General features: G+C 42.0%; 1 protein-coding gene across 2 annotated transcripts in view; it reads left to right on the forward strand.

Annotated features, from left to right (window-relative positions):
• Window positions 1–378: 378 nt before the first annotated feature.
• atp1a2a (ATPase Na+/K+ transporting subunit alpha 2a) overlaps window positions 379–14,426 on the forward strand; it is a 35,194-nt gene continuing 21,146 nt past the window's right edge. For both annotated transcript variants that reach the window (XM_070844541.1, XM_070844542.1), the window contains exons 1-10: window positions 379–476; window positions 1,416–1,490; window positions 2,906–2,965; window positions 3,760–3,963; window positions 6,521–6,634; window positions 7,094–7,228; window positions 8,665–8,782; window positions 10,203–10,471; window positions 12,205–12,403; window positions 13,464–13,573. In XM_070844541.1, coding sequence (XP_070700642.1) covers window positions 465–476; window positions 1,416–1,490; window positions 2,906–2,965; window positions 3,760–3,963; window positions 6,521–6,634; window positions 7,094–7,228; window positions 8,665–8,782; window positions 10,203–10,471; window positions 12,205–12,403; window positions 13,464–13,573 — 1,296 coding nt within the window. In that variant the 5' untranslated portion in view covers window positions 379–464. The remainder of the gene's footprint in view (window positions 477–1,415; window positions 1,491–2,905; window positions 2,966–3,759; window positions 3,964–6,520; window positions 6,635–7,093; window positions 7,229–8,664; window positions 8,783–10,202; window positions 10,472–12,204; window positions 12,404–13,463; window positions 13,574–14,426) is intronic.

Consider the following 14,426-nt stretch of genomic DNA (forward strand, 5'->3'; position numbering starts at 1 on the left):
CTGTGCGCTGAATACACAGCTTCCTTTGCACTCTAACCACCTGAGGGCCAATTTGTCCTTCGTTATCATGTTTACTATAAATACTGCATGTTGGAATGCAAGATTTCATTTGTTGTGTTGACAGCGGTGATTGATGGGCTGTTGTTCTCCATGGGGCCATGTGTGTGCACTGAGCAGCTGCAGGTACACACATAGAACCCCCCCTTTGTATGTGTGTTTGGTGATGACTGGGGGTGAGGGGGGGCCTGGGTTAGGAGTGGAGTAGTGGGGAGGGATAGGGTGGGGTGGGTTGTATGGCTCAGGTTACCCTGACAGGAGGGACCAAGAAGAGAGGGAACGGGATGTTTGGTGTGGGGGTGCCAGGCCCAAAAAAACCCACACGTGGGGGTGGGAAGTCCCAGCTGTGGTGTGGCCCCTGAGCTCTGTCCTTCACATTATAACCTGCCGACGTTTGGATCTCCACCATGGGCAAAGGGGTAAGTTCTCTTGATAAAAAAAAAAAAAAAAAAAACTTTCAGAAGTTCTTATCTCAGTGTTTTTCTATTACCCAAGGCCTTGCTTGCTGTATTAACATGGCTATGACATTGTGTGTTAGTACTGAAGCTTATGTACAGTAACAGCATATGGAGTGGACATGCATCATGGAAAAATACTAAATGCATCCGCAGAGCTTGATATTTCTGAGCATCAGAATGCTCCTTGTGTGTGTTTTTTTTTCAAAGACAGTAACATCTCAGGATGATGGCTTTTCGCATCAATAAGTTTTGTGCCCAGCTTGCTGTTTACTTGGGTAATTATGTAATTTTGTTTTTATTCTCTCGATCAGGCCTATTCCATTTAGCTTTATGGGAGGACAGGCTGGTAATCTTCCGCACACACAGTGGGGGGAAATTGCTATGCCAGACACATTCCAGGCACTCCACTGGCTCTGTGCTCCCTCTTTGGCTTTTTTTGATTACTTTTTCAGTGTGTCACTTGCTCACACTCTCCCCTCATTCTCTCTGTGTATTCCTCCTTCACTGACATGCACACGTGCTGCTAAGAGGAGACTGACAGCAGCAGATGATTTCCATGATGCACCATTCTTCCAACTGTTCATGACACACACACACACACACACACACACACACACTTTCTCGCTCACACAAATGAGGAACTCTCACTACTAGGAAAAAAAAAAAAAATTCTCCTTCTCATTCAGTGAATGGTTTGCCAATAGTTCCAGGAGATTGAAATGAACCAGTTTACACAAAGTCCATTGTGTTAACCCTGATGTTGTAAAACGTTGGCTATGAATGTAAATGCCTAAGCACAATGTGACTGCAAGCACGTGACTTTTCCCACTTACTTCATGAGAAGTCTCGGGACGATAGCCTTCGGGCCTGATGTATGTTAATGTCTGTCTTTCCCTCCAGTGTGGAGCCGAGAATGGAGGAAAGAGGAAGAAGAAGGACAGGGACTTGGATGAGCTGAAGAAGGAGGTGGCCTTGGTGAGAAAAACAAGCTGTCACTGCTCCAACCCACACTCACTCTGCACAGTGATTGATTCCATCGCTGCTGCTCCAAAATGATCCCCAAATAGCGTTATGCCAAAGACACCAGGTTATTTAACAAGGCTATAAATGAAAACAGTGGCCCGTAAACAAAATGGCAATCCAGCCTGCTTAGTGTAGTCAGTTGAAGATGAGTTCTAAGGCAGCCTGTCCTCTCCTATCTGTTCTCCCACCCTCTGGCTGCTCTTCTTTGTACTCAGAAAGATACTGAATAATTTGTGGGCCACCAGCAGTGTAGTGCAGAGTTTTTGTCTTGTGCAGAGCTGTAGCTCTTTGAGGTGCTGTCAAGACGCAGCCAAGTGATGCCCATAAAAACTGGGCTAAGTTTTGTTGCATGTAGCATCTCTGGTAAAGCAGGATTTGTCAATTATCAAGTTGGCCTGTGACTGATTAAAGAAAAGAATTCCGTGGATACTGTCAGCGCAACACAGGAGCAGTTTTGTGATCAAGTGTTTTCAAGATCAAGTATTTTACTTTCATCGGCCTGCCTTGTGTGCTTTTTCAGTCAGTGATTTCCTACATTTTTGTCCCAGAAATCCTATAAACAACCACCAGACAATGGCTGATCGATATTGGGGGCATATAAATAAAGCCTAACTAGCAAACTGCTTTGTGAACACTTGGGCATTGTGGCCAAATCACTTGCAGCTGCATTTCGTTGTGGTCCTCTGAGGCTATGCTGGTGAAGAAATTGGTGGAATTCTTGCTGTCGTATGACTGAGTGAAGAAAGCAGCCCTTCATTCTGCTGGACTGACACCATCCTGACAGCTGGTTGCTGAAATTCTTGTTGCTACAATACCAAACTCCGTTTTAGCGACAGTGGAAATATCTCGAGGTGGCATTTGGCCAGCTGCACAGGAATAATAATACAAACACGATGTCGAGCAGCAAAATGAACCCAGAAATACAATATACCTTAAGCTATTTTTAATAGTGTTGGAGCTGTTGTGTACAGCAAGTTTTCAGTGGGTCACATTTTTGCTCATCTTTATTTCAGCACTACTTGCTGCAGGGGGAGTGGACATGATTCTTTGACCTCTTTGATCTGTCAGAAGGAATTAATCATACATATAAACCCACTGAATCTATGTCAGATACAGAGAATAAAGTATTTTTTCAGTGAGGTGGAGGTGTGCAGCATCAGAAGTACACCCTTGTGGTCTATTTGACCATTACTCTGGTCAGTTATTACATTTCCCATTGTAGCTGCAGCCATACTGCATCAGTTCACATAGCAGCATAACGTTGAATGTGCTACTGCTTCCCATTCATGATATGTCAAAGACAACCTGGCCAATTAAAATGACTGTGATGACTGTTTCTGTTCCATTGAAACATTTTATCCCTGCAGGACGACCACAAAATATCTCTGGATGATCTGGGAAAACGCTACGGAGTGGACCTCACACAGGTAACGACACACACACACAAGCGCTCTCATTTACACTTGCACACAACAAAGAGTTGTTCTAATATCCCATATAGAGATATGATCTCTGCCTGCCTTTACTGAGAGTGACATCTAAACTGAGACCAAGCATTGCTTCGGGTCAAGATAGATCAACCGCAACACCCCCGGCTCTCCTTGAACCTCATTCATCTTTAATCCCTCAATCGCAGACATGCAAACAAATATACACACCTTGATGCAACAACTCCTACAATCCCATAAACAGGCAGATACGAACACTTCACAAAGTATGAATGCTGTAGACACATTTGCTGCTTACTTTAAGTTTGACATTGCAGGTGCAAGGAGACTGATTTCATCTTTTGAAGATTAGTATTTGAAAAAAATAGAAGCTGGGGTGCTCCAAAAATGTCACAAGCTGTAAAAATATCAAAAACCTTGCTTGAAAGAGAGACAGTATATATGTTTTTCTAGTATAATTATAATGTGTTATATCAGATATTCACATGGGTTTTCTTTAAATTATAGCAAGACACTATTGGGCATAAAATCTGAAAAAAAGTGTTCAATAAAGCTACATATAGCAGTTTTATGGCATAAAACCTTTGATGAGGAGAGTCACCCAATTTATTATACTTGTGGTGTTAAATAGGCCAGGCAGGAATACTTGATGTCCTGCAACTATAGAAGTAAAATTGCTTTTTAAGCCATGGTGAAAATGGGGCCGTTGTGTTGTAATAAGATTCCCAGTGCATGCAGAAAGACATTCATTCCTAAAAATTGCTCTCCCTCAGGGCCTGACCAACGCCAGAGCTGCAGAGATTCTGGCCAGGGACGGTCTAAACGCCCTGACCCCTCCCCCCACTACCCCAGAGTGGGTCAAGTTCTGTCGTCAGCTGTTCGGCGGCTTCTCCATCCTGCTCTGGATCGGAGCCATCCTCTGCTTCCTGGCCTACAGCATCCAGGTGGCCACAGAGGACGAAGTGCCCAATGACAACGTGAGAAACTGCTTGTTAAACATGCATGCATGTGTACTAGCACATGCCTTACATTATTCATCACACAGAGGGACAGATGCAGGGGTGCAATGAGAGCTGCAGTTATAATACAGGTACAGTTGGCACAAGACATGAAGGCATGCACAGTGGCATGTGCAAGCAAACACATACAGTTCCAACTGCAAGCGCCCACATAGGAGCATTTTTAGAAGTATGCACAGTATAAGCTTTTCATTTCTACACTGTCCACCTTAGATGCTAATATACACTGAGGGAGGAAAAACTCAAAGTCATATCCAATCAAGGTGACCACTTTATCTTTCACTTCTCTCCAAAAAATTCTCCATCCTTGTACATTTCCAGAACTCGTGTGCATATGTACCAATTTGTGAATTACATTTAATTTCATTGGGGAGAGATAAAGCCCAGCTTGCCACTCAATAAGGCTTATAAAGCAGCCTGTGTAATGCTGTCAAGGGCTGGGTAAGAATTTCTGCTAAGTAACACAAATCTTAAATGACTAATTTGTTTTTAATTATAATTTATTTGGAATCGCTCATTTGGACAGCATTTTGTTTTGTCAAATGATAACTAAATGTGATTGTGCCATCTGTCCATAAGACAATATCATAATTTCACTGAGAATAAAGAAATGATGATATCAAAGATGCATGTCCCAACTTAAACCAAATCCCACATCTGATCTTAACCTTAAACCAGAAAATTACTTAAAATTTTGATTTCCCTTCCCTTTCTTTTTATGACCTTTACTTAACCAGGGTGTCCTCTTGAGATCTAAATCTCCTTACTGAGTCCTAGCCAAAATGGCACCGCAACTAGGTCACATGGACCAACACAGAGCCAACATTCACTGAGTAGTAGTGTAAAGAAAGACAAGGGAAAAAGAAAATGTTTAAAACATAAGGGCATTAAAAAATAAAAGGAAGAAAAAAAAACAAACACATCAAACACACCAAAACACCATGATTTGGTCCACACAAGTATAGAATAATTACACACACAGACTCACAGTTCCCGCCCCCCCTTCAGAGAGTTTGACGTAAAAACAACCGCTGACCCTGGCATCAATCCTGGCATTAGCACGGATAAATGCTCAGACCAACCGCTGATCACATGGTGCCAGGCAGCCATCCGTACTGCACTTTATGGCTCCGAGTCATTATACAATCATCATTTAGCGCTCTCCAAACCCCAGACAGCATTAAGCTCTTGCATAATATACTGTAACATACAGTAGATAGACACACGCACATGCACACACGTGATAACTTTAATCTCCCCACGATTTAATCTCTATATTCAGTACTGAGTATGTACAGCTGGATGCTCTGGTGAGCTACTTCAAAGCCTGACTGCCTGCAGCTTTGGCAGTTTGAGCCTTTACATAATGTACAAGCAGTTATTTAAGATGAAAATCCACTCTAACAGATCTTTACACATTGCTGTTGTTGGATTAAAACACAATATTCGTTATTTTTATGTGTTTATTGAGCTGAAAGGACGCGTTCGAGGAAGTTTCTCTGCGTCCACGGGCATCTGAGAGCACTGCTGGGACTTTTACCATATTTTAAGATTCATGCTGACAATCTGGAAACGAAGCATCTATTCTTTCAATCACATAAACTTGATTAACCTCATATGTGTCACCTACCTGGACGGATGTTACACCTACGACTCTGTGCAGCTAGTGAACAAGAACGAGTGTCTGCTGAAGTGAGAAGAGGCAAAAGAGCTGAGCTTGAATCTGCAAAAATCACATGTAGACAAAACAAGGAGCTGCAAAGTGAATACTGAACTGAAGGCAAATGTTGTAAACACCGACAAGTGATATTCTAAGGATACAGATATATTTCCTGGTTCAGAAGATTTTGCACTGCTACGGTAAAAAAGAGAGATTCAAGCGTAAAAGAGCAAAACATTCTGTTGTTGCTGTCAAATGAAAGCGGCACCTTCCAAAAAGGAAACTTTTCAGGGTTTAGGAATTTTGTTTTCCAGGAGTCCAGGACACGCAGTACACCGGCTGGCAGATGCTTTCATCCAAAGTGCCTGGCTGTCGTGTTTGCATCAGTGAGAGCTGAACCTATAACAGCTTTCTCAATGATAAAACATGAAATATTCACTGAAAATAAACTTGCTTTAACGCAACCACGAGTCTATGAAGCCACGCTGTGATTCAGAAAGTGGCTCTTGGTGGCCTCACAAATCTGAGTGTTAGTTCTTGGTGCTCTGGGTTTGGGAGACAGATGTTCACTTGGACTATAATTGAATGAACCATCCAAAATGACAGGAATAGTACCTGAGAATTCAGCCCTAGGACGGCTTTTCCTTTTAAATCTTCCACTAAGACTGAGAGCTTCCTTTGCTTTTCTTGCTCTTAACTCTTTTCTTACACTCTGCATTTAAGGTCTTGCTGTTTTAAAACCGTTTTGAGGTTTTTAAATCCCCTTTTCCTACGCTAAGCATCCCTTACATGAACCAAACTAAGTCGATAATGACACCGACTCCCCCCTGTGGCTCGGTTTCGCCCCCATTTCAGTTGTATCTGGGCGTGGTGCTGTCAGCCGTGGTCATCATCACCGGATGTTTCTCTTACTTCCAAGAGGCCAAGAGTTCCCGAATCATGGATTCCTTCAAGAAAATGGTGCCACAGGTAAGTTGATGCATTTGGTGTTTGGTGTAGTCTCAGAGCTTTCAGAATCAATAAGCCGTCCCTCAAGTAGGGCTTACACACTCACTTGAGTGGAAACCTAATAAGCTTGCACAAAGGAAGAATAAATGTTTGAGCCAACTTCGGATTGTGAGTGTGTTTGCATAAAAACTCCCCTTGTGTTATCCACCTCTAGCACTTCGATTGCCTAATTCTTTAATCTATTTAGGCTCTTTTCAGTCCTTCCTTGTCTCCTTCTCCCTACCTGGCTTTTCTCCCTCTTCCCCTATTCCTCTCTCTATCTCTCCCTTTCACATACCTCTGTACCCTCTGGCTCCACTTTTCTTTTTTATCACTCTTCTCTCTCACTCTCACTAAATCCTCTCTCTGTTCCCAAACTCTCTCTCTTTCTCTCTTCCTCGCACTCCCTCTCCCTTCTCTCCTCCTTTCTCTCCATGCCAGCAAGCGTTGGTGATCCGGGAGGGGGAGAAGATGCAGATCAATGCTGAGCTTGTGGTGCAGGGAGATCTGGTTGAGATCAAAGGGGGAGACCGAATCCCAGCTGACCTTCGAGTGATCTCCTCCAGCGGATGCAAGGTAGGGGGGGGGGGGTTCAGCCCAGGGGAGTCTGGAGCTCGCAGTGAGATTACAGTCACTCAAATGACTTGCTATTTACTTCTTACTCCTTTCTTTTTTTCTTTCTTTCTTTCTCTCATCATCTAAAGTTAGTTTGTTAGCATGCAAACATTTGCTAACTGGCACTAAAACAAAGTACAACTGAATCTGATGGGAATGTCATTGGTTTTGTGGGTATTTGGTCATAAAGCAAACTATTATTATAACAGTCAGTCGATGACTAGAAGTTATTGCAAGCCATCCTGAGATCACATGACATTTGTAGAAAATATCACCAAAGTTATTAGAAAATACATCTTCTGGGAACAAAGGATGTATTTCCTAATGACTTTGTCTGCACAAACCAACCATAACCGCTGCCAGATTTCATGGCAATCCACCTAGAATGTCAACCTCAAGGTGCTAGAGGAAATATCAGGTACACTCCAAACTCTGTACTCCTCAGTAGTCATCTAGGGACCATGAATGTCTGTATAAAATTTCATGGCCATTCATTCAATAATTCAGTGGATATTTCAGTGGTGGAGTAACCGACAACCATGTCGCTACATTTTAGAGAACTAATGGTTGTCATAAGGTCATCAGACAAAATCAGGAAAGAATCAGGTCACTTTACTTAAGCATTTGGATTCATGTAACAGTTCTCAACATCTGTTGATAATATTTTTGACTCGACTCTCCCTCAAGATAACAAAAGTCAGAGTTTCCATTGAGCACATCGTCTGAATGGTGTTAAGCCACTGCTTCTGAATGATTAGTAGTGAAGCTCTCCTTGCTGCCAGCAGACATTATTTCACTCAGATATATGCACACAATGCAGGCTGCAGGCTGCAGAGCTCTTGTCTGGGTGCAACATCCTATAGTGTCTTATTGCCGCATCTAAGTCACCCGGAAAACGTTTTAACTCTGTGTGAACATGAGTTTGGTCTCTCTCCAGGACATCACATATTCAGTTTGATTCTGAGTTAAATGAAAAGTGTTGTGTTAGGTTGCTCAAGCAAAATTCTCTTCATAGTCATGAGTTAGTGATGGGGTGATTTTTTTTTTTTTTATAAAAATGTTATCAGTCTCTCTCTCTGTGATCTCAGTATTTAGCTATGACACCTTTTTTTGCTGTAAGATGAACATTTCTCCGAAATGTCGAATGTTGAAGCAGCGTAATTAGACAGTGATGATCAGCGGTTTCAATGTCTCCATCTATAGAAGAACGTGTGAAAAATCATTAAGACCAGAAGACGGTTTTGACATGACATGACTGTTACATCACTGCACTTGTTTCTGAGGAGTGCTGCTTCTTCCATTTCCACCCCGTCAGTCTTATCTCCTCGCTCTCTCCTGTGTCTGTGCCTCAGTCTCGCAGGGTTAACACTGTTCTCTCTTCCTCTCTCCCTGTGAAGGTGGACAACTCGTCTCTGACAGGAGAATCTGAGCCTCAGACTCGCTCCCCAGAGTTCACTCACGACAATCCTCTGGAGACCCGCAACATCTGTTTCTTTTCCACCAACTGTGTCGAGGGTCAGTAGGCCACATCTGGCCAAGATGGTCCCTTATCGCCCCTAAATGTCTTTTTGTTGTAGCCATCTGGAGATCAACATAGCTTTGCTTTACCACCCAACCAATGAGTGTGTTTCAGTGCGAAATTAATCAGAACTGCCTTTTCTCCATCCTACAGTACACTGTGTATTTATTGAATTTTCAATGCATGGAGATTATTGATGAGAGTTTCCATTTGAGATTCAACCCGATGGGAACTTCAGTTGGTATTTCATTTGCTGTCAATCATCAAACTGTGATGCAGTAAGCATTTTAAAAGGATTTTCAAATTAGAATCTGCTCCTTCATCAATATCTGCATCTAACTGTAATGGAGGTTGTATATAAAGTGAACTATTTGGCTCCAAAGTACAATACATCCATTTATAGGGGAAAAAAGACAAGTCCTGTCTGTAAATGCTATTGTTTGTTCATCAATGATTTAGCTGAGGTTCAAACAACAGCTGAGAAAAAAAAACAATCCTGCCATAAGGTCCGTTTAGAAGCTACAGCTTTCAATCACATCACATTTTCTTCATTGGCAGATTGAGTTTTTACTAGATGTCATGGAATTGGAGTTGATGAGATTCAGCATTCAATTGCATCCTATCTCTGAAAATATATTGGCTTTTTTGAAAACATCTATAGCTGAATCACTAATTAAACTATACGTAGAGTGTCTTATAGCCTTTTACTCAGTTTTACTCCCGCTATTGCAGCATTAGCAATGACATTAACATTTTTTTGTAGCTATCTCTTTCCAGAATCAATGTCCCAATTTCTCCTAAAAATCCACAGATCTAGATCTTTGAACATTTTTCACCTGAACTACTTTCTACTATGAAAATAGTCCCTTCAAAAAAGTCTGTGGATTACATTTTTTTTTTTTTTGCATTTTCATGATTCAGACTTGTTTCTCACTCTCAGTGCGAGCATCTGCTCAGTCCACTCAAACATCTATCACTGGCTAACACCTGTAATGCAGTAATTCACCTCCATCCATCACCACTCCTCATTCAGCTATCGCCTCCTCGTCAACCCTTCCTGTTTACAAAATACGGCCCTCAACTCCTACAGAGTCTCACTCACTGTTAACAGTTGATTCATTTGTCTCTTTACATGTTGCTCTGAGAGACACATGCACATTTCACCGAAGCAGGTGCATTTGAAAAAAAGTGACACAACTTGAGTCCCCACTGAGACAAACTGATGGTTTGTAAAAAAAATAAATAAAAATACAAGGGAATTCACTGATGTCAATATTTTCCAATGTGAATTCAACCAGAGTCTATTTACTTTGTTGCTGTTACTACCAGCAATGCAAATTTCATCGCTGTGGGATTTAGAAAAAGGGTAATCTTATCTTATCTTATCTCGTCTCGTCTCCTCTCGTATTACCTTAGGTACAGCCCATGGCATCGTGATTGCCACTGGTGACCACACGGTGATGGGTCGCATCGCCACACTGGCATCAGAGCTTCAAGTCCGCCGCACGCCCATCAACATCGAGATCGAACATTTCATCCACATCATCACGGGCGTGGCCGTCTTCTTGGGTGTGAGCTTCTTCATCCTGTCTCTCATCCTGGGCTACACCTGGTTGGAGGCCGTCATCTTCCTCATCGGCATCATCGTGGCAAACGTGCCTGAGGGACTGCTGGCTACTGTCACTGTGAGTAGTGTGTGTGGCTGTGTTTCTCTGTTTTTATGAGAGAGGCTCATCTTATGAAATTTTTACTGATTTTCATCAAAAAAACATCTGAGGAGCAGATCAGTTTGAATTCTCTTTAAATTAATTTTATGTTGTAGCTCACCCTCATCTTGTTTTCTCCTGCAAGACGACAATGTGCACTTCATTGTACAATAAACATAAATAATTTTTTATTTTTAATTAGATTTTTATTTTGACAGTGAAATCTTCCAAAATAAACTAAAGCAATCCATAGTAATGACTTGTGTAAAGATGGTGATGATTGACCTGGTTGCTTTTGGTCATATTTGTACAGTGTGATTAGCATGTATACAGAGGATAGATCTTTCTGCAGTGGACATATGAAACATGGGTGTAACTGATGACTTAATAATTAATAGTTGAACTCCATTAAAAGTTGAATTAATTGACTTTTTGGCCAACTGGAGGAAGACGAACAAGTTGAAAATACAACACTCTGACATATTATCACATTGCTATGGTGTACATATTAGCAAACAATTGCCTATTTACCCATCCAGCAGGCACAGAGCAGCATTGGCGTTATTTCTGGGACCTTTTTGTGGCTACCCAACAAATATATCTGTAATATGTCTGATATTCACTCAGCTATCAGCTCTGCTCTTTGGCTACTAGATGTCTGACTTTCTTCACCAGCTTGTCGCTAACTTTGTCTGTTTGCTGTGCAGGTAACTCACAATAGTTTGATAAGCTTATTTGCTAAAAACAGCTGCTGGAAATGGCTGGTGGGCCTGGAAACCAAAATAGCAAGCTAAAAGATGCGTAAAAGCTCTGAAACACAAAGGGGGAAATGGTGAGTTGGGTGTTAATTCTCCACGGGTTTGTCGTCTTGAGCAGCTATTTCCTCATTACATGCAGCAATTTGATCCATTGTTAACATAAAAATATTGATTAGTGCAGCTTTAAGCATGCCAGTTCTAGAGCCCTGATAGTGTGCCCGCTGGCTCACTGTCATGGCTTACTGGCACACCTAAATGGAACGGAGCCATCATCAATGTTATTAATTACACCTGGGTTTTTCTAACTCAAATTTACCTTCAGTGAATCTTAGCTGTAGCTCTGCAGAACACACAGGTGATTTATTACTCACTGTTGAAGCTGACTGCTTGCATGTTGAAGTGCATCTAACTTTTTCTGCAACAATAAACAAAGTGTGAGCTGAGGTGGATGCCAGCTGGCATTTGAAATGCCATCAGTCGACATTTCACTGGTCCCAGAAAATAAATTAACTTCCAGTGACTGGTTTCTTTAGTTGCTTTTGCCTTAAACACACCGTGTGTGTGTGTGTAAATGTGTGTGTTTGTGCTGAGTGTGTGTGTGTGATGTGTGCGATTTGGTCAGCTTGAATTAATGTGTGTTGATGTGTCTCTTACAACATATGGAAAATGTCTATTCATTGTATTTTTATCTTCCTATGCACCTGCTGTTAACCAGCCAGCCAAATACACACACACACACACACCAACACACACATAGGCTGTAAGGCACCTGGACCACGCATGGTTTCACATGCACAAACACTTGAACGCTCTGATGCGTACACATGCTCTCTCCCCTCGTCGACTAACAATCATCCATCCTCGCCTCTCCTCGCACCCCCTCCCCCATCCTCCTCCCTCCTTCTCTCCGCCCCCTTACTCTTTCTCACCCCTCACCTCCCGCCGTCCTCCCAGGTGTGTCTGACTCTCACTGCCAAGCGAATGGCCAAGAAGAACTGTCTGGTGAAGAACCTGGAGGCCGTAGAGACTCTCGGCTCCACCTCCACCATCTGCTCTGACAAGACGGGCACGCTGACCCAGAACCGTATGACCGTGGCCCACATGTGGTTCGACAACCAGATCCATGAGGCTGACACCACCGAGGACCAGACTGGTAATACGGAGTGAGAGAAAGAGAAAAAAGAGATAAAAAAGAAGGGAGAAGGAGAGATCTGGGAGGGAAAATGGACAGACTGAGAGATACAGGGGGAGACAGAGAGTGTGTGGGAATGCAGAGAGAGGGAGTGTGACCACCTGCTGAAATTCATCTGTCCAATGTTCATGCAGCCAACCAACACTGCTGTTCGCACTACTGCTTGGATTAATTGAGCAGTGGTATGCAGTGGGCGGCACTATCCTCAGCTGCAAACATGTCTTTTCCCAGAGTTCCCCCGCAAGACTGCTGCTGCGTAACGAATCGGATTCCTGTCGCCTACCAAAAAGCGACAAATCGAGCCAAATTTCAAAGAAGCTTTCAGCAATAACCAAACAGTTTGGGGAAAAAAAAAAAAAAAACACAGGTGTTCTATGCACATCAGTGAGTATTGAGTCAGATAATTCTGAATCATACAATCATACAATGAACAGCCAGCAGTGCTGACAAAGGCTGTACAGCTGAAACAGTGCAAGTGCTGAAGAAAAACACAGTGCATTCATTTTTTAGGAGTACAGACTATTTTTTGCAGCTGTTGCAGGTTTTTCAGCCGTTTGCACTTTGTTTTCCCAGATTCAACAACTCCTCTATGTTGCATGACGCTATCATATTCTGTTTTCACAATAACAGTGACAGTGACCGCTCTGGAGAGTCAAGGCTAAAATCAAAAATGAATGCAGGGCCTGACAGTAGATTGAGGGTCATTTTCAGTTTGACTGGGTGGGAGGGATGAAAATTTGATGCAAGAAATTTCCACCATCTTTTAGTTTTCCAGACATTCTCATTAAAAATGAATGTCATTTGTCGCAGGGGAGCTGACTCACTCGCTCACTCGCTCACTGTTATAAGGAAATACTGATTACTGAAAACTGAAACTTAACTGACCTCTGTTATTTAGCTACAATCTCCAGTGCTACTCTGTGAACCGAGAGTTAAGTCAGTAGCATAAATTCTGCATGAGCCCTACTTAAAAAAAAAAGAAAAAAAGAGTCTAACACAGTTCCCTCTGCTATTCTCTCAGGTTCTGGTTTTGACAAGAGTTCTGCTACTTGGGCTTCTCTATCTCGCGTGGCCGGCCTGTGCAACAGAGCTGATTTCAAAGCTGGACAGGAGAAATTTCCCATTGTGATGGTATGAACCTCCACCGGACACAGACACCACAACAGCAGCTCTCCAAACCTTCGCGTTGATGCTTCACTCTCATGAATATTCTCTACTCTCTGAAAGCAGGGGGATATAACAGGTTTAGTTTAATCCAGGGGTGTTATGAGCAGGACATTTTAGATTTGGATCAAATAATGCCTGCATATTATTCACAAGACGCAATTTGCAGTGTGCCGGTGTGCCGGTAGTCAACAACATCAGGACATTGTGAGATGAGCTGTCACTCAAAAATAAGCAGGGGAGGAAGAAGTATTCAGATAATTTACTTAATGCAATATTAGAATAGTCAGTTTTAAGTTAATAGCAAAATTGCTCTTAATTTAACTTAAAAAGGGTGGATCCTCAGTCTTGTTCTCAGTCTGAAAGCAACTATTAATTTTTGCTAAGTAATTAACAATTAATTCATCCATGTCACATAACTCATAACTAACTGTCCAAACACAATTAAAAATACATCAAAGAGCCAACCCAACACTGGGTTGCTGCAATGAGCAGAGCCTCAGTGGCATACCTTTTCAAAGGTTGAACTCATTGTTGGTTTTAGTCTCTTTAGGGTTTTGTTGATAATATTAAACGGATAAAATAATGTCAGCCATATGCTTTAGGTTAAAGTACAGCAAAATACAAATGAATAGCAGAATTAGTAAAAGAAAAATATACAAAAAAATTACAGTAGAGTTAAAATGATTCAGCGTGCTTCACTTTTCAGACAATTATATTACTATTACTGTATGTAAGCGACATGTTAATGTTGTGACTGGTCTAAATGGAGCTAATTGTAATGACTGCAGTGATGGAAGTAATATTCAGACTCTTCACT

The sequence above is a fragment of the Pempheris klunzingeri genome, chromosome 15, assembly GCF_042242105.1.
Source record: "Pempheris klunzingeri isolate RE-2024b chromosome 15, fPemKlu1.hap1, whole genome shotgun sequence".
Lineage (NCBI taxonomy): Eukaryota > Metazoa > Chordata > Actinopteri > Acropomatiformes > Pempheridae > Pempheris > Pempheris klunzingeri.